Here is an 18,719-nt window from a genome sequence, read left to right on the forward strand (position 1 = left end):
CCCTTTTGTTTTAGTTATTTTTCAAATAGGGTCTAGCATTTTTGCCCAGGCTGTCCGGGATCCACAATCCCCAACCTTCAGCCTCCCTCATAGCTGGGATTACAGGCATGAAACACTAAGCCTGTCCCATACTAAAGTCAGTGCTTAGAATTTGCTGAAATGTAGACCCAGGAGCCAGTCCTGATCACAGCCACTGCAGCAGCATTTTTTTATACAAGTGGTTTCTACACCTGATTAATTTCCTCCACCACCTCCCCTACAGCTTTCTGCAACTTGTGCTCTGTATTACATGGGTGGGGCTGCGTGGTCCATTGACCTTCTCAAACATTTCTAGTTCATTTTGAGCCTGGCCTACTCAGCTAGACACAGGTACAGTGAGAAGAGGGGGAAGAAGGCCTACTGTAAGGTGGGTCTTGGCTCTGGGTCCAGTGAGGAACACAGGTCACCAGCACTGAAGGTAAAGAACTTCAGAGGTGTTTAAATTCCTGTGTAGCTTTGAACTTTGAGCCCTGGGACTTTTCCTCATCTCCAGCCTGCCTGTACCCTGATGCTGGCATCTCCTCTCTCTTGCTAGAAATTTCTCCTCCTCAGTCTTCCCTTCCCCCCATCACTAGTCTTGTCTTACAGTTATCACAACAAGGGACCCCATCAGCCATCCCATGTGCGATCCCCTGTGCTACCCTCACCATTGCCCAGTTCCTTCTTTCCCCACTAGGCACATAGGTGCCCTCAGGCAGCATCATCTCTCTGCCAGCCTACAAGACAACAGCCAGCAGGAATGTTTAAGCCCTTCCAGGAGGCTGGTAGGAGGCACTCATCAGTCACATCCCATGCCTGAGTCCTCTGTGTTCCGTTCTCTGGGCTGCATGTCCAGGCACCTGGTTCCCACTCTACAGCCAACTGGCCAGACACTACCACCTACTCTCCCTCAACCCTCTCATATTGAACCCCAAATGGTCCCTGCTTGAGATCCAGTGGGCACCTGTCTTCAGCTTCTGTTGCTGGAACTGTGTTCTCCTTCCATGAACACCCCCCCGCCATGTCATCCTTTTGGACCCCAACATTTAGACTTGGACTCTGGATAGTTTCCATGGCATTTTCTTCATGTGTCTCTGCAATACCTCCTCTCTCCTCAGGGCCCATGTAGTCCCCTCCCTGCCCTCCTCCAGCCTCCCCTCACTCAGTCAGCCAGCTGTCCGGGGGCCCAGCCCTGGTCCTCTTCTCTGTACCCCACCCCTCGGCAGACCTGGATAGCACAGGCCAGCTCAGACTCATGACCTCACAGTAGACCACCCCCTAGCTGCAATGGCTGAGGCCCAAATTCCAGTATGGCTGTGGCCGGTCAGCCTGGCCTGAGAACCCTGGGCTGATGCCAGGAGGGGTAGAGGTCACCTTCGTCCTTCCAACAGTGACATCTTGTTACAGGAATCTCTTGAGGCTATCAAATCCCCATTCTCTCTCTCCTGCACAAATAGCTGACTGCCTCCAGCTGGTGGTTAATTGCCAGAAAATAATTTACCCTAAGGTCATTGCCACTTAAACAGCTGGCTGGGTCTTTTCTTGTTTAGCCCTCCCTCTGCCTGCTTCAGCCACTGGGAGCCTGGGGCTGGGCCCTTCTTCCTGAGACTTGACCTTGACTGTATTTTGATTCTGCCCTTTGTTGCACGCTGCTCTGAGACTAGGCTTCAAGAGATCCTCGCCCCATCCCAGGCCACCTGGACCCCAAGCCTTGATGTCAGACTGTGACTTCGCAGCCATCTTCGCAAGCTTCTCCCTCTAATCATGCAGAACAGGGGCAGACAGAAGACAAATGTTTCTGCGAAGCTGCCTTCTTTGTGGCAGAATTAAGTCTGAAGTTCCAATTTTATAAAGTTCCTTAAACTTACTGCAAAGATGGCACCAGCTGGTGCTGAGCTGCCCTGTCCCCTACACTCCTGTGAATATGTCACAGAATTGCCAGGGGTTCTGTGGGCCCCAAGCAGTGTGAGTTCACGCAAAGACTCTATTTCTAATTAATCACCTTAATGTCACAAAGAGGACTATTTCTGCATATTTCCTGCAGACTCTTGTTAGAAGAAGCACTGGCTTTGCTTAGAGAATGCTGTGTGGTCCCAGCGTCCTTGTGGATCTATAATTTTAGAACGTATCCAATTTTGCTTCCAATCCAGACCGTTCCATTAAACAACTAACAAGAAAAAAATACTTCGATGCATAGCATGGGGAGGCCGGTTCTGGGCGTCACACAATGGTTTCTTCTGTGCTTTGGGTCCAGCTGAGCACATATTGAAATAGATGATTCTTAGTGGGGGTTCTTTGGGGTTTTTTTTAAAGCACATATTACTTGTACGAAATGAGAGATTTCATTGTGATATTTTCATACGTGCATTTAATGTTCTTTAAGATCTTTCTTTGGAATTCCCACTACTGGTTTCCATCAGACAGAGTTGTTTCTGGAAGGACGGGGACAGCCCAGAGTTGGCAGTGCCAGACTGGTCCCCAAATCAGAGTAGAGTTGGAAGTTGGGCTGGGGGCTGAGCAGGGCAGGTTCTGTTCTCCCATGATGCACCCACTGACTCTTCTCTCCTGACCCCCTGTCCTTGGAAGAAGCACTGGTCACCCCCGTGCCCACCAGAGTCACATTTCCTAACATGCAGAATCCACCCTTCAAGCTTATCCACGTATCTGTCAGCTGTGTAGTGGGGACAGTGCCACAGAGTGGGTAAGAGCTCAAGGTTCTGTGCCAAAAACCTGGCCTTCCCGGTCCCACTCAGCCGTGAACTTGACACGTGACCTTCGACAAGCTGCTTAGCTTCCCCAGGCACGTGTGCTGTGCTCGCATCCATAAGAAGAGCCTGACGCCCATGCTCAGGTGATGTGAGGAATAATGCCAGCCTTCATCTTGGGGTAGGCTGGGGACGATGGTGTGACGTGCTCACGGGAGGGGCTGGCACCTGGGGAGCACTCACAGAGGCCAGCTGTCATCTCCATGGAGCCCCCACTGTGGTACACAGGGCTGCTTGGATGAGTGAGGACTGCTGCCAAGGAAGGGTTAGTGCAAGGGAAGCCTCTCCCCATCCCCATTATAGGAAAACTGCCTGGCCTGCCCTTGGCTTCTCCCTCCTAGGTTCTGAGAAGCAAGGCAGCGCACCTGAGCCAATACTAACTCACACTGAAACGTAATTCTTCCAAATTGCACGTTATCACAGAGTTTCTTGCCATTTGGCTTAAGTTTAGTAATCTAAAAAACAATACCAAAACTAACTTTAAGAAGGCAAAAGATGATTCCAGAACTTTGTTCAGACCTCCGGGACTTACCCTCTTATACAAACTTCATGGCAATGCATGCCCCACCCCACCCCCATCTAAGGGCAACTGAAGGAATCTATAGCTTCTTTTATTTTTTTTTTTGATAGTTTCATACACTCATGTAATGTACTTTTATTAAATTTACCCTGTTACTTTTTTAATCCCTCTCTCACCTTTTCTAAACAATTTTAATGGCTTTCATTATGCATATAAAGTAACTTCAACTTCCACCCTTCAACTTCCCTTTTCTTTTTTTTTTTCCTTTTTCTTTTATTATTCATATGTGCATACAAGGCTTGGGTCATTTCTCCCCCCTGCCCCCACCCCCTCCCTTACCACCCACTCCGCCCCCTCCGTCTCCCCCCACCGCCCCACCTCAATACCCAGCAGAAACTATTTTGCCCTTATTTCTAATTTTGTTGTAGAGAGAGTATAAGCAATAATAGGAAGGAAAAAGGGTTTTGCTGGTTGAGATAAGGATAGCTATACAGGGCATTGACTCACATTGATTTCCTGTGCGTGGGTGTTACCTTCTAGGTTAATTCTTTTTGATCTCACCTTTTCTCTAGTACCTGTTCCCCTTTTCCTATTGGCCTCAGTTGCTTTTAAGGTATCTGCTTTAGTTTCTCTGCGTTAAGGGCAACAAATGCTAGCTAATTTTTTAGGTGTCTTACCTATCCTCACCCCTCCCTTGTGTGCGCTCGCTTTTATCATGTGCTCATAGTCCAATCCCATTGTTGTGTTTGCCCTTGATCTAATGTCCGCATATGAGGGAGAACATACGATTTTTGGTCTTTTGGGCCAGGCTAACCTCACTCAGAATGATGTTCTCCAATTCCATCCATTTACCAGCGAATGATAACATTTCGTTCTTCTTCATGGCTGCATAGAATTCCATTGTGTATAGATACCACATTTTCTTAATCCATTCGTCAGTGGTGGGGCATCTTGGCTGTTTCCATAACTTGGCTATTGTGAATAGTGCCTCAATAAACATGGGTGTGCAGGTGCCTCTGGAGTAACCTGTGTCACAGTCTTTTGGGTATATCCCCAAGAGTGGTATTGCTGGATCAAATGGTAGATTGATGTCTAGCTTTTTAAGTAGCCTCCAAATTTTTTTCCAGAGTGTAAATACATTGGTCCCAGCACTCCTGAGGTTTCTTCAGATGACCCTGACCCTTGCTTGGGTCAAGATGAGCAAGTTCATGCCAAAGAGGTGCCCTTCCAGGCAGGCACAGGGTAAAACCCCTCACGTGCTTCGATCACGTGTTCCATTTCTGGCTTCTGAAGACGTAATAACTCTTTTTTGTGCCCCTCATAGTACTCAGCGACAGATATGCAAATCAGGACTCAGCATCAGCCTAAAACCCTGAAGGCAAATGTGTATATCCAGCTTTCTCAACTTTGGCACTTCTGACGTTGTAGGACAGATAATTCTTTGCAGAGGGTGAGTGGGGGGACTGTCCTGTGCCTTGCAAAAAGTCAGCAACACCCTAGCTTTGCCTTCTAGGAGCTCATAGTACCTTCTCTACCAGTTGGAACAAAAAAATAATGTCTCCAAACACTGCCAAATAGCCCCTGGGGGAAAACTGTGCCGGACTGAGAACCCGTGTTATAAATGTTAGAAATGTAACTAAGGTTCTGTGTTGTCCTTGGGACAAAAAAAAGACTTCACTACTGCCCAGCATAGGGCAGGCATTCTCTAGGCAGCCCTGTTGGCTCATGGTCCCACTTCCCAAGAAAACACAGTCCTCTAGGCCGGGAGGTGTTTCCTGAGCTTGTATCTAGGCCCAACACCATACCAGGCACTGTGTGGGAAGCCAGAGAAAACTAAGGTGTGGTCCCTGTCCCCACAGCCCTTTGGGAGATGGGTGGTTGATACCTGCTGCTGCAGAGGAGCTGAGACAGAGCAGGGGGTACAGCTCTGTCGTTCATCCAGAGAGGCCTAATCGGACAGGCAGAGGCAAGGTCACAGAGGTAGCCCAAGGACAGAGGGAAGGAGCAAGCAACAAGTGCTGGATCAGAACCAGGTGTGGTGGCTCATGCCTGTAATCCCAGCTATTCAAGGAGGCACAAATAGGAAAATCGTGGTCCAGGCTGGCTTGGGCATTAAAGCAAAACCCTGTATCAAAAATGAGCAACACAAAAAAGGGTGGTGGAGTGGCTCAAGTGGTAGTGAACAGGCCTTGCCAGCAGTGTTGGGTCAGGCAGGGGAGCAGGCTGGCAAGGCACATGTGCACCTGACCATTGCTGCCAGCCAGGATGGTGTGGTGGAGCCAGAAGAGAAGGAGAGGTAGGCACTAGAACTCCAGGTGGGGAAACAGGAAGGGCAAAGGCTCACAGGCTGGGCAGCATGGACTGTGTGAGGGAACTGTGCATCTCAAATGTGCAGGCACTGTGGCTTCTGCCATGGAAGTCCTGAGATGATTCTGCTGGACCCAGCGTCTGGAAGGACTTAGGAAGGTGAAGGATGAAAGGCAGAGAGGAAGTGTTTGGTTAGAGCTGGTGCCCTCTCAGGCAAAACTCCAGCACCTGGCCACACTGCCCAGGGACTCTGTCCAGCCAGGGACAGGGCTACAGGGCTGTCCAGGTGGGAGGACCTCAGTAAGCCCAGCCCTTTCAGCTTCCAGGAACTGTGACTCAGGGCCTCCCCCGCCCAGGTGAGTCACACACCTGCAGGCCTCCTGCTGCAGAAGCTGCTGCCTGAAGCCAACAGTGTGCTCACCAAGCACCCAGGCCTTGGTTCCTTCTAAGCCCCAGGCCTGGCTTCGCTTCCCTTGAGGGCATCTTCAACACACTGGGGCTCTACCCTCCGCACACCACTGACACCCTCCCCTTGCTGATGGCCCTGTCGGGTCACATGGCCTGCTGGATGGCTCCAAACAGCCTCTGCTAATTTTGCCTGTCATGATGTTGCAGGGTGTGGTTCCCTGTCTCCCTCCTGCCTCCCCCCCACCCCACCCCACCACACACAGCCCCCTATCCACCTGTCTTCAGTAGCAGGCATAGCAAAACTTCCCAGGGTAACAGCACAACAGAGCCACATCTTCAGGACTGTCACCTGCATGTGACGCACAACACATAATGGTGATAAGGGAGGGTAGATGGCAGGATGCTATTCTCCTTGCTGTCAGTGGCTGGGTCACTTCATCTCGAAGGGCGCTCAGGTGTGCACCCAGGAGGCCTGGGATGAATGGCAGTCCCTGCCCTCTGACATGTGTGTCTGTCTTACTGGCTTCAAATTGCCCTCCACTCCCCCGGCCCTGCCAAGGCCACCCCTTGTCCTGCCACACAGGTCAGAGGGCCCTGGGGAGCATGAGAAGGCAGAGAACTCCTGAGTGAGGGAGAGTATATCCAGTTCAATGGCCTGGGTAGCTTCAGGAGGGCCAAACACTGACTGGACCGACTGGGACTGCTGGAAGACAGCACAGGTCTTACCTTCCCTGGGTCTCTATCCTTGCTTTCTCCTGACCTTGGTTGCAACAACCAGCCATCCCTACTCTCCAGCTGTTGCCCCTCCCTGAACACAAATGCCCCATACTTTCTGCAGGGTCCAGGCTTCACACATGCTCTCCCCCTGCCTGGAGTGTGCTTCCTGCCTTCACCTGGCTAATGCCTCCTCATGCTTAGGCCACTCAGGTGTCACCACCTCCAGGAAGCCTTCTCTAACTCCCCTCTCACCAGGAGACTCCCATTATAGCTACAGCTTATTCTGTGGTAACATTTATAACTCAGCATTTTGACCACTTAGGCATCTGTCCCCACACCAATAACTCTGAGAGAAATATGAGCCATACCTATGGTGCCTGGTACCTGGCATCCAGCAGGTATTCAGTCAACATTGAATGAGTGGATGGATTGCTGGGAGGCCAGCAGCTCAAGGAACAGAGGGGTTCATGGGAAGCAGCCAGCAGAAGCTGTTATGTCCAGAAAGCAGGGAAGAGGAGAAAGATGGGGCAGGGGAAACTGGGGTCCCCAGCAGGTATCTCTACCACCCCCATTTCTTTGGAAACATTTGTCATAGCAGTGCCCTGGTCCCTGGTCGTGACCATCTCCTCTCCTTGCTTCTAGTATTTCTGCCTGTTGTTTATCATCTTCCTGGTTGAGCTGGTGGCAGGTGTCCTGGCTCATGTGTACTACCAGAAGGTAAGTAGATAGTGTCCTCTTTCTACATTCTAAAGAAGCATCCAGCAAGGGACTGGGGTGTGTGGTGCGAGGGGACATTAAGGCAGACACACAGGGCTGTCATGATTCTCAGATCCCAATAGTCCTCGCACATCTGGATCCTGTCTGCTTGTACTGGGTCCGGCCAGTCTCTGAACATCTGTTGGTGTCACATGAGGCTGGAGTGGGAGTTTCTCCTGGGACACTGAGTCCTCCCTCCATCCCCCCTACCCACCCCCACGCATAGGTAGAGGAGGAATCCATGGGCCAAAGACATCGGAGGAGCAAGGCTGGGAACGGGGTGAACCGTAAGACTCTAAAGATAGAATAGGGCCTTGCCTGCATGGCCTGGACAAGGATGAGGTGGGCCATCCCCCCGCCCCCAGTGGCCTCTGAATTGGGGATTTGAGGTCATGGGCAGGGTGTTGTTGAACTGAGAGAGACAGTATGACTGTGCAGGGTTTGAAGCCAGCATCTATATCTCCAGTATCACCTTGAAATGGAAATTCCAGTTCACAGCGTTAGGAGGCATCCCTGTGTCTCTGGCTGTGACACTGTGAACTGTCTCCTCCCCAGCATCAGTTTCAGCTCTGCCCTCATGTCAACCCAGTCTCTACAACAGCCTCCCTGTGAACATTCTTGGCTCTACCCCATAGAGGGTCCCTTGACACTGTCTGAGACCCCTGCTGTGGTAGCTCTCTAGCCCCCAGTGTCCTGAGCTGGCTGGTGAGGCTTTGGCAAGGCACACCTGGGCCTTGGGGTGGTGGGGCTCTGTTGATGCCCTTTCATGCTTCCCCTCAGCTGAGCGATGAGCTGAAGCAGCACCTGAGCCACACCTTGACCGAGAGCTACGGGCAGCCCAGGGCCTTGGAAATCACGGCCTCAGTGGACCGTCTACAGCAGGATGTAAGCCACCAAGTGACACGGGTTCACATTCTGACTCTGTCTCTTCCCATCTGTGTGACTCTGAGCAAGTTATTCACCCTCTCTGAGCTTCCATTGACACATCTCTAACATGAACCTCGTGGGATATACGAGCAGTAATTTTGAACATATCTGTAACTGTCCCCAGCCCCCATGGGAAGTGCTTTCTGAACCCTGGTTCCTTTCCTTCATCCTCCTCCACCACAGCTCCCTGACCACCTCCTCCAAAACCACCCCCACTGCCTTCCCATTCTGGGTCCCCTGGGGCAGGAAGCTGACCGTGCCAGGAGGAGAGCAGCATCTCCTGGCCAAGATGCAGGCCAGAAAGCACCTCTCTGACTCCTTCTGTCTGTGGGCTGCTTTTCTCCTTCCTCAGGGAGCTAGGTCCCAAAAGAGTAAGCCATAGCAGCAGATGTAGCTCAAGGGAAGAAGTTGAAGAACTTTCTGGTTGGAGCCTCAGGCAGAGCACTGAGGGACGTGATTGGGTCTCTGTCTTCCAAGAAGAGACACAGCAAGTCCTTCCAGTGAGGCCCATGATCACAGTCATGGCTGTCAGGGGGATGAGCCCCTCACACCTGTGCTTTCCAATATGGCGGCCGCCAGCTACCCTTGGCCATTTACACACAAAGATAACTGCAAAACTCAAGTCCTGCATCATGCTAGCCAGGTTCAAGTGCTCAGCAATCACATGGAGAGGAGCCACCCAACTGCACAGCTCAGATTTAGGACATTTTCTTCTTTGAGAAAAGTTCTATTGGCCATTGCTGCTGTAAGATCCTAAAGTTTCCATATTTGGAAAATCAGAGGCAGCTCTGCCTGCCCACCCTGGTCCCCTTCTCCCTAACACCCCATGCCAGGCCTGTGGCCTTGGTCTTGGACCTGGAAACTTCAGGCAATTAGAGGAAGTAGAGGTCAGTGGGTCCTGAGTTCTAGGTCATCATGGCTCAATGGTGTGCCCTCTCCATCTCCCACCAGACTCAGGCTCACTTCCCAGTTGGGGCTGCACAAAGTGGTCTCTTCCTGAGACAGTGGCCAGTAGAATGTGTGTACACACAGGTGCACACACACATGCACAGCCTTTCATGCTCAGCCAGGGCCTGGTGCCCACACTGCTATCCAAAACTAAGTGTGCACCTGCTGGGCCCCACACAGCAGAGCTCCACACGTGAGGAGCTGTGTGACAGAGTAGGACAGAAGCCCTGCCACGAGGCTCAGTCCAAAAGCTGGGCACACAGCAGGGACATAAGCCAGTGCTAGGTAGGGCAACTCAGAGCACAGCAAGGGAGGAAGAGGGGAGCCCATGAGGGAGGTGGCTGGGAGCAGGGCTGGCCTAGGAATGGCAGCTTGAGGAGGGGACAAGCATGGGAAAGGACAGCTGAGGGCGAAAGCCAGGTTGCTAATTAGGACGTGCATAGGCATCATACATGCTGGGGACAGTCAGCACTCAGCCCCAAGACAGTGGTGGCTTCAGAGCCAGGTCAGCTGTGGGTCCTCCAAGAGGCACCACATGTACGCAAATAATGTGCGTGCACACGGACCGCAGTTCACACAGGTAGGATGGAGGCAGTAGTGTGTCTTACTAACCTCTGGCTCTGCCAACGCTTGGTACTGGACATGGTTCTCTTGTTGTCCTCCATTTTACAAGTGACACAACAGTTGCAGGACACCAGCACATACATGCAGAAATACAGAACGTACAATTCCCATTGGACTCAGTGCACATGCCGTGCTGGTCTCTGTGTGCTGTCAAGTGCTATGTGTGCTGTATATGCACTGTCAGGTTCTGTGTGTGCTCTGTGTGTGCTCTGTGTGCCATCACGTTCTACGTGGGACCCCTGTTCACCCTCAAGGGGCCTTTTCTGGCCCTGGTCAGAGCTGTGATACTCCTCCTGTGCACACATGGCCTCTGTCTTCTCTCCTACCAAACACCAGTAAGTGGTAAGCTGTGTGCAACGGGCCCACAACCCACCAGTGTTCAAACCCAGTCTCTGATTCATCTGGGCACTGATAGATACCTAACCCTTGTTCCCTATACCAAATGTTCTGTACCTGGCCCACCAACCCACACACCAGAGGCAGCTTGGACTCAGCCATATCCCCTGGCCTGGGCAGGGACTTAGGACTTCAGTGCCCCAGTTCTGAAGGGCCAGAAGTAACCAAGTCTGTTCTGTGAATCACCTCAGATCTGGGCTGATGCTCCCAGTCCTGGGGTGCTGCAGACCACCTGGGTCACACTGAGCACTCATACCAGCCCCCGTGGTCAGTGCTGACTGGCCTGCTCACTGTGTGGGCTCTGAACACTCTGTGTCCCTGTGGTCTGGAGGCTCTGAGCGGCAAAGCTGCAATGGGGATAGGGAACCTCTGGCCAGACTGAGTCCCTGTCTGGGCCCTTCCTTCTGGGTGACCTGGAGACCTCCCCTTTGCAGTTTTCTCCTGCCCTGGACACTGGCTGTCACGAGACTCCCATGTCTGTCTGCCTGTTCATCACACAAATTCTGCTTGCCCTAGGATGCTCCTTACAGGTCTTAGGGGGCAACACAAGGGAGCAAGCAGGTGTTGTGTGGGCAACTCCTGCACCAGGCCTGTGAAGACCCAAGAGCCTCATGCCCTGCTGCAAACAGGGAAGGAAAATGGCAGGGAGGACACCAGTGGGCCAGGTTAATACCCAAATAGCCTGTCCCTGCACTCTAGGGGCAGGGAGCCCCACACAGGCCCCTGTCACCTCCAGCCTCCACCTCTCCTTCCAGTTCAAGTGCTGTGGAAGCAATAGCTCAGCCGACTGGCAGCACAGCGCGTACATCCTGTCACAGGAGGCCGAGGGCCGCCAAGTGCCTGACAGCTGCTGCAAGACGGTGGTGGCACGCTGTGGCCAGCGGGTCCACCCCTCCAACATCTACAAGGTGGAGGTGAGTACCTGAGTTAGGGGGCATGGGGAGGACCCTGGAAAGGCCAGCTCCACAGATATGGGAAAAGCAAAACACACTCCTGGCCATGAGACCACAGGGCCTGTGCCCACAAGAGCACTGGGGAGGGCAGCTCCCACTAGTCATCTTGGACACCATCACCTGCCTCTGGGGCCCCTTAAGATGCCTGGGAGCAATTGTAAGTCTGGGTCCAGACCCTTTGGTCCCTGACCTCCCTCAGCTTTGGTTGGGCACTGTAGGAGTCAGCATTTCTGTTCCTATGCTGGCCACTGGGCCAAGCCTGAGTAAACCATTGTTACCTTACAGGGAGGGTGCATGGCCAAGCTGGAGCAGTTCCTGGCCGACCACCTGCTGCTCATGGGAGCAGTGGGCATCGGAGTGGCCTGCCTGCAGGTGAGTTGGAGTGGGGACAGATGGGGTTGTGTGGAAGTGCTGGGGACCCTTCTTGCCTTGGTTGAGGTTTCACATAACGGGGCTGAAGTGACTGGCCCCAGCTGCCCCTCCCTGCCCTCCCATCCTCTCTCTTTTCCTTTGATCAGTCTTCCTCAGAAAGCACTGAACAATGTGAACTTGTGAGGAGGAGGGGCCCAGAAGAAGTCTGAGTGTGGGCTCAGGTATGTGTGTGCACCCTGTGTAGGTATGTGTGGCTCCATGGGTGGCTGCAAGCATCTGGGTTTATAGGGTTCAGAGTGTGTGCACATGTGTGTGTGCTCAGGTTGCTTATGCATGTGTGCCTATGCATGTGTGTGTGTGTGTGTGTGTTTCCCCCAACACCTATGTGCTCCCAGAGGAGCAATACCCAGCCTTTGGCTGTTTCCTCCTTCCATGCCCCTCCCCCAGCTGCTATCCAGGATGGCAGCCACAATCTTATCTATTGTTTTAGCTGTTTATCCATTTGTCAATAGCTGGAAGGAATAGAGCCAGGAGGGAGTCAAGGTTGGACAGACAGAGTGAGTGTGGGCCCCTGTGGGCTCCACTCCACCTGTACTCCTGCTTCCATCTCCTGGCAGTAGCTGCGTGGGCGCTGTCCTTCTAGAAGGAGCTCAGTGTGCCTGCACCCCTACTTCGGTGCTGTAGGCTAGGCAGCATTTAGGGAAGGGCTGCACAGTTAGCACACTGGAGCCCACGCCTGGCTCTACTCCTGTGGGCCTAGGCATGTGACTTAACTTCCCTGTCCCTTCAACGCTATGACTCGTTTTCCCAACTCCATAAGGTCTAAAGAAGAGTGACAAGAGCTAAGTGCAGTGGATAACGCCTGTGATCCCAGCCACTGAGACACAGCGATTGGGAGAATCCCAGTTCAAGGCCAGCCCAGGGGAAAAGTTAGCGAGGCCAATCAGTAAGCCAGGTGTGGTGGCACACAGCTGTCTTCCCAGATACATGGGTGGCATAGGTAGGAAGAGGGCTGGCTCCAGTGGTAAAGCTCCTGCTTTACCAAACCATCACCCAAACAAAAAGTGAGTGAGGGGGTCCACGTGACCCACTTAGGGCACCTAGCATACACATGTAGGAACATCTTTGTCCAGTCCTCAGTGGATTTCCAAGTACTTTCAGAAGCTCCTTTTCAGTGGATCCTCAACCCAAGACCCAAGCCAGGTGGAGCGCTCTTCCCCCATCACAGACCAGAACACTGAGGCCCAGAAAGGTGACCAATGCAGATCTCACACACTGGACAAGCAGCCAGGTCTCCTTTGCTGTCCAAAGCCCTGACACAGAAGTTTGAAGAAAAGAGACATACAGGGCTGGAGGCGTGGCTCCAGTGGTAGATCACCTGCCTCATGAGAGCAAAGCTCTGAGTTCAAACTTCAGTACCAAAACAAAGAAACAGAGACACAGACTGTGTCACCTGGAGAGACCCCCAGTGAGAGAGAGGTCTTTGTCTGGAGGAGCACACTGGGGCCTCACAGGCTGGGAAGCCAGTTCCCAGCATCTGAAGGGAGACCTATCTTTGTTCCATCACCTAAGACTGTGTGACCGTGGGCCAGTTATTTCTTCCCTGAGTCTCAGTCACTCGTTGGTAAAAGGGAGCTAATTTTACCTCCTTTGGTGGTTGGCCATATGTGTGTGAATTGCCTGGCTCGCTGCCAAGCAGGTAGCAGGTGTTGGGTAAATGATAATCATCACTTTTATTATTTCTGCATGGATATGGCATCTCTCCAAACAAGTCCCCAAGTATCCCCTGGCCTGAGCAGTCTGCTGTCTACATACCCATTTGCCTGCAAGGCCAGGAAGTGCAGAGGGCATTGGCACAGTCCCCTCTTTGGCATTTCCCAGGGCAGGCCTTCTGTCCCACAGGTTAAACCTAGAGAAGTCACCACTGGGAACTGGGCAAGTCTGCTCTGGACTCCACCTGGTTTCCAGAGACCCTGCATGCTGAGTGTAAGGGACCTGCCCTATGGGGACATTGCCAGGCATGCTGCACCTCTGTCCAATTCTTTCTAGTCCAAGGTCAAGGTGGATTAGAACTGCTGTAAGTCTAACATAGAAGAAGACAGGAACTGGGCAATATACCTGCCTCCCCACTTACACTCCAAGTTACACAGCAAGTCCCCATGGCTCCCAGGGTCCCCAAGAAGTGGTGTCACTTGGCAAGCGATGGCTGTAGGTCTCACCTCTTGCCCATTTTCTCCCCTTCAGTCTGCTAAACCAACCTTACAATGGCCAAGCCTCAGGTTAGAGTGCCCTCTGCTGGTTGGATCTGGGCACTAAGCCGCCCGGTCCTCCAGGTAGACTGAAGCCTTGAGAAAGGACCCATCCAGGTGTGCGGTTGTCCTCCCAGCCTGGCACCTCAAAGACCCCAAGACTCAGTGTATCAGACAGCAATGTATCTTGGCTCCCAGGAACTGGAGGAATTCTTGCTTGGGAGTCAGAGGGCCTAGATTGTAGCTATAGCTCCATCTCTTGCTGTGTAACCTTGGGGAAGTCACATTCCCTCTCTGAGCCCTTAGCGTCCCTACTTGTAGGATGGAGGGACTGGCTGTCTCTGAGCCTTTTTTAAGCAGCAACATCCACTTGAGTGGGAATCCCAGCTAAAACACAAAAGACAGAGCTATTGGGACTGATGCACGAGACAGAGCTAGTGTGACGGTCACTGTGTTCTTGTGACTCTGCGCTACACTTGGAGTTTCCTATTGCTCGGGAATCTTCTGCACCTACTCTCCGATGAGTTTGGGGTAAGGTTCCCACCTTGGCAGCCAGTAACCTTGGGACAGTAACGTCCTGTAGATTAACATCAGAAATGTCAACAGAAGCTTTGAGACCATTGAAAACCAGGCAGGAAGTACATGCAGCGGTTCCAACTCTGAGTCCAGCCAGGTGTTTGGCAGGATGTCCAGTGCTGCTCAGGGATGTGTGCACCAAGCGTATGTGTGCCAAGGAGAAATGGTGCCTGCCGGGCTGGATGATCACGTGGTGAGAGTGATGAGAGGGTTAGTGTCAGCCTGGCCTTGGGCATCCGTCCATCTCTGTGCTGTTTCCCTTAGCAGTCTCAGTGCAGGCCCAGGCAGGGAACTGGGGGACTCTGATCGCTGGCCAAGTCTGCAGAGAGAGTCAAAGCCACCACATCAGAGAGAGTCGGGTGGGTGGCAATGATGAACCTACAGGATGACTCTTCTAACCAAGTTCAAGTCCTTGCATTGAAGTTTTGTCTCATTTTGCCTCAAGCTTATAGCACAAAGCAAGCCTGAGTGACAAGCAGACCAGACTGAGGTCAACTGCATTGGTAGAAATTGGGGACAGGGCCAGCTCAGGACACTGAGGCCCTGAACCCTGGTCCCAGACCCACTGCCAAGGGGGACCAGAGCTCTGCAGAGCCTCAGGATGCTGGTCCTCCACCTTGGCTGCTCAGGGGGTCTCTCCACAGGTTTTGAACCACCCAAGGCCCAGGCTACACAAAGCACAGTGGAATAAAGTGGCCTGAGGTGGCACCCAGGCCACTTGTGTTTGCAAAGCTCCCTCATGGTTCCCTCCCACAGCCAGCCCCAGAGGGGAACAAATGGCTGGAAGTCAGGTGTGGGACAGACAGCACTGCCCCTGGTGTCTTTAAACACCCACCACGGTCACATGGGGGACAGAGAGGACTTTTCCTGGGAGGGTTCAGAGGAACAATGGGAAGACTCAGCTCGATCCCCACAGAGCCCTGAGTCCGGCCGTGAGCTGGAGCAGACACTGGGGCTACAGGAGGCTTAAGGGAGGAGACCCTTCCACTCGGAGATGCCCTCTGGGTACAGGACCCACAGGCTCCGCCTTCCCCTTTCCATGCCACTCCACACACTGCAGGCAGTGTCACCTGAGAATCCTCAGGGGTTTCACAGACTCCTGGACTTGCAGGGGCCATCCCAACTGGCCCAGAGCTGCCGTGCAAGTTAGAACCAGATTTTCAGACACATTCCCCAGGCTCCTGCTGCCTGAGTTCTGGCTCTGACTGTCTGCAAGGAGGGCATTCAGATTGGAGAACCACTGGGCCTGTCTTATGGGTGTACATCTGACGACACCAAGCCCAGAGACAGAAAGTCACTCGTGGAAGGTCACACAGTCACTGTGGCAGAGCCAGTGAGGACCCCAGCTCCCGAGTCTCTTGCCTCTGCACCATCTTCCCTTCTTGTGAGAGGGCTGTGGAAGCACTCTACTTTGATGTAACTTTAGAAGTAATTTCTAGAATATTCTGGCTGGGAAACGTTTCACTAAAAAGTTATGGTAACCCAGCTTTCTTTTTGTACGGAACTGGGGTTTGAACTCCAGGACTTGCTCTACCACTTGAGCCACGCCCCCAATCCTTTTTGGCTTTAGTTATTTTTCAGTTAGGGTCTCAAATTCCCCCTGCTGTCCACCCCTGCCCCAGGCCGGCCTGGAAAGGCATCTTCTTACTTATGTCTCCTGTATAGCTGGGATTACAGGTGTTGATATGGGGGGTGGGTCCTCACTAACATGCCTCTCGGACCGCCCTGCAACTTCAGTTCTTCCAATCTCCACCCCCTGAGTCCAGCTGTCTTTCCGTACTTCCCTCTGCACTCAGAAGAAGATGTGCTGAGGAGACTCAAGGGCATGCTTGGCATCAACCCTGTAACAAACCCGCTATGTGCCTGGCACTGTAACCAGAGCTGGGGCCCGTGGTGGGCAGGTGTAACCCCCCTCTCCCCAGGAACTTTGAAGGAAGGAGGGAGACAGAAACTAACACTTTGGAGTCCCAGATACTGTGTCAGCCTGAGCCCTAGGGTTTGGGGACAATGCACGAGGTCCTGACCAGTCCTGCGAAGTCAGGGAGGCTTCCTGGAGGAAGTGAGTTACAGTAAGCCCTAAGGGGTTTGACAGGAAGTGGCAGAAGCACAGAGGAGCCAGGCCAAGGGAGCAGTGTGTACAGAGCCCTGACTGGCGGGCACGGAGTGGGAGCATCATCCAAGGGCCATGGGCACTGCCGCTGACCTTGCACAGGTGCAGGAAGGGCTGGGTGCTGGGCTGTGGGGTCCTGTCAACGTAGTTTTAAAGAAACTTCAGGGCAGGCACTGGACCAGTGAGGTGACTGGAGGATTTTCCATTGATGGAGGGAGATTTGAGGCTCAGAGAGTGATGTAAACTGTCCCCAAGGCCACACAGCCCATCCCACCCAGGCCACTACTGCTAGAACCTTGCCCACTACCACTTCGACATTCCACACTGTAGGAATTTTCAGAGCCCAGAAAACTCACAGGGCCCAGAAAGCTCACAGGGCAGCCAAAATTGGGATCTGCAGGTCACTGGAAGGGAAATGCAAATATGGTTTGGGAATGGCTTCCTGGAACCTCCGTAAGTCCTTCCTTCCTCTACGGCAGCCAGGCACAGGCTCAGAAACATCAGATGCTAGAGATAATGGCCTCCCTGTTAAAGACGTCCCATGTGTGGCCAAGTGCTATAACTGTGCAGCTCCCAAAGACAGCCCTGTGCACAGTGCAGACTGTGCCTGGAGCCTGGCCTGACCCTGCCCTCTGCTCCAGAGGTGAACCTGGCCTATGAGGTCTTCACTTAATCCATGATGGCCTCTCTGTGTCCCTTGCCAGGAGGGAGACGTCATGCTCACTCAGGATCCAGTGAGGTGTCCTTTACCCTCTACCCAGTCGTGCTGCGTTGTGTGTGCATGTGTACTCGTGATGATAAGAGCACCCTTTTTCTCTCTGCATGATTCAGAGTGGGGGTGCACACGTGTGCGTGTCTGTGTGTGCACGTGGAGACACGTTGATGAGCGTGTGGCCACATGTGCACCTTTGCTGTGCCTGACCTGGGGGGTGGAGCAGACACATGGGAGCACACATCTTGTACAGGGTGTGCCAGCCAGGAACATGGCTCCTCCAGGCTGCCCTAGCCTGAGATTTGCACTGTGTTGTGGACATAGCTGATAGCACACACCCGCCTGGCCAACATCTGTCTCCTAGCGGCTCCCTTAGCATGCATCAAAAAGACCCAACAGGAAAACCATCAAACCGTGAGGTGGGGGACAGGGGCATGCTGCATGACACCTGGGTGGATGATGGTGACAACCACCTGCTTGAAGCTAGCAGAGGCGAGATGACATCTTAAGCTGCCTTTGAGCTTGTAAACCTGAGTACTGAGGTGGATTAGACTGCTTTTAGCACTAACACTGGAAGCCAAAAGTCATGTTCAAGGTCTCTACTGTCCCAGTGGAGAAGAGGGAGGAAGGAGACGATGGGCCCGGCCTCAGTGAGCACCTGCAGCTCACCTAGCAAGGCCCACGCTGCAGCTGCCTCCTAGCTATGCACACCCTCATTGCCCTGTTTCCCTCCTTGGGTTGGAGCCTCAGGGACATCCAGGCCTGCACTGCCAAGGCCAAGTCCATGGAGAAGGTTGGAGAAGCCAGGCATTGTTCCTACTCTTCCAAAATCCACCTTCACCACTGTGCCATGGATCAGCTCAGGGTGGCTGGCACAGTACCCTATCCTGTGGACAGAGTCCAGGTCCCAGGATGCCTCATTGTCACTATCGGAATCGTGATGCCAGGCATGGGCTCCTTGATCAAACATGTCCCCATCTCCGTGTCGTGTATGCATCCGTGGGTGGGAAGGAGGCAGGGAAGAGGCAGCAGGAGGAGGGGGCCCATGAAAAGCAGGGCAGGAGGATCAAGGTGCCCGGCGTGCTTTGGGCTGGGTACTCGCGTGGTATGCAACACCCAGGCCTGTGTGATTGAAATCTGCCAGGTAACGAGACCCCGAGGTGTGCAAGACATGCGGTTAAGAGGAGTGGCTTCTCCACGTGCACCAGCCCTCTGGGGAGCCTGAGAGAAGTGCTAGACCTTCAGAGCAGGGAGGGCCCCGGGGGACCTGGCAAGCTCTCTGGCATAAGCAGCTGCCCAGGGCACTCAACCTGTAGCCCAATGCGGTTCTACTTCTCCTTGCTCTTCACTCTCTCCACCCG

The 18,719-nt window shown here is 53.1% G+C and overlaps 1 protein-coding gene across 6 annotated transcripts in view; it reads left to right on the forward strand.

The window, feature by feature from the left end:
* Nucleotides 1-18,719, forward strand: part of Tspan11 (tetraspanin 11) — a 96,418-nt gene that overhangs the window by 49,780 nt on the left and 27,919 nt on the right. For 2 of the 6 annotated variants that reach the window (XM_074076268.1, XM_074076274.1), the window contains 5 exons: nucleotides 7,378-7,452; nucleotides 8,272-8,376; nucleotides 11,142-11,300; nucleotides 11,625-11,711; nucleotides 18,503-18,717. In XM_074076268.1, the coding sequence (XP_073932369.1) occupies nucleotides 7,378-7,452; nucleotides 8,272-8,376; nucleotides 11,142-11,300; nucleotides 11,625-11,711; nucleotides 18,503-18,583 (507 nt within the window). In that variant the 3' untranslated portion in view covers nucleotides 18,584-18,717. Of the gene's footprint in view, nucleotides 1-7,377; nucleotides 7,453-8,271; nucleotides 8,377-11,141; nucleotides 11,301-11,624; nucleotides 11,712-11,857; nucleotides 11,933-18,502; nucleotides 18,718-18,719 lie in introns of those variants that run through there. The other 4 variants (XM_074076272.1, XM_074076271.1, XM_074076270.1 and 1 more) reach the window with 3 other exon arrangements.

Source organism: Castor canadensis, chromosome 6 (assembly GCF_047511655.1).
Source record: "Castor canadensis chromosome 6, mCasCan1.hap1v2, whole genome shotgun sequence".
Taxonomy (NCBI): Eukaryota; Metazoa; Chordata; class Mammalia; order Rodentia; family Castoridae; genus Castor; species Castor canadensis.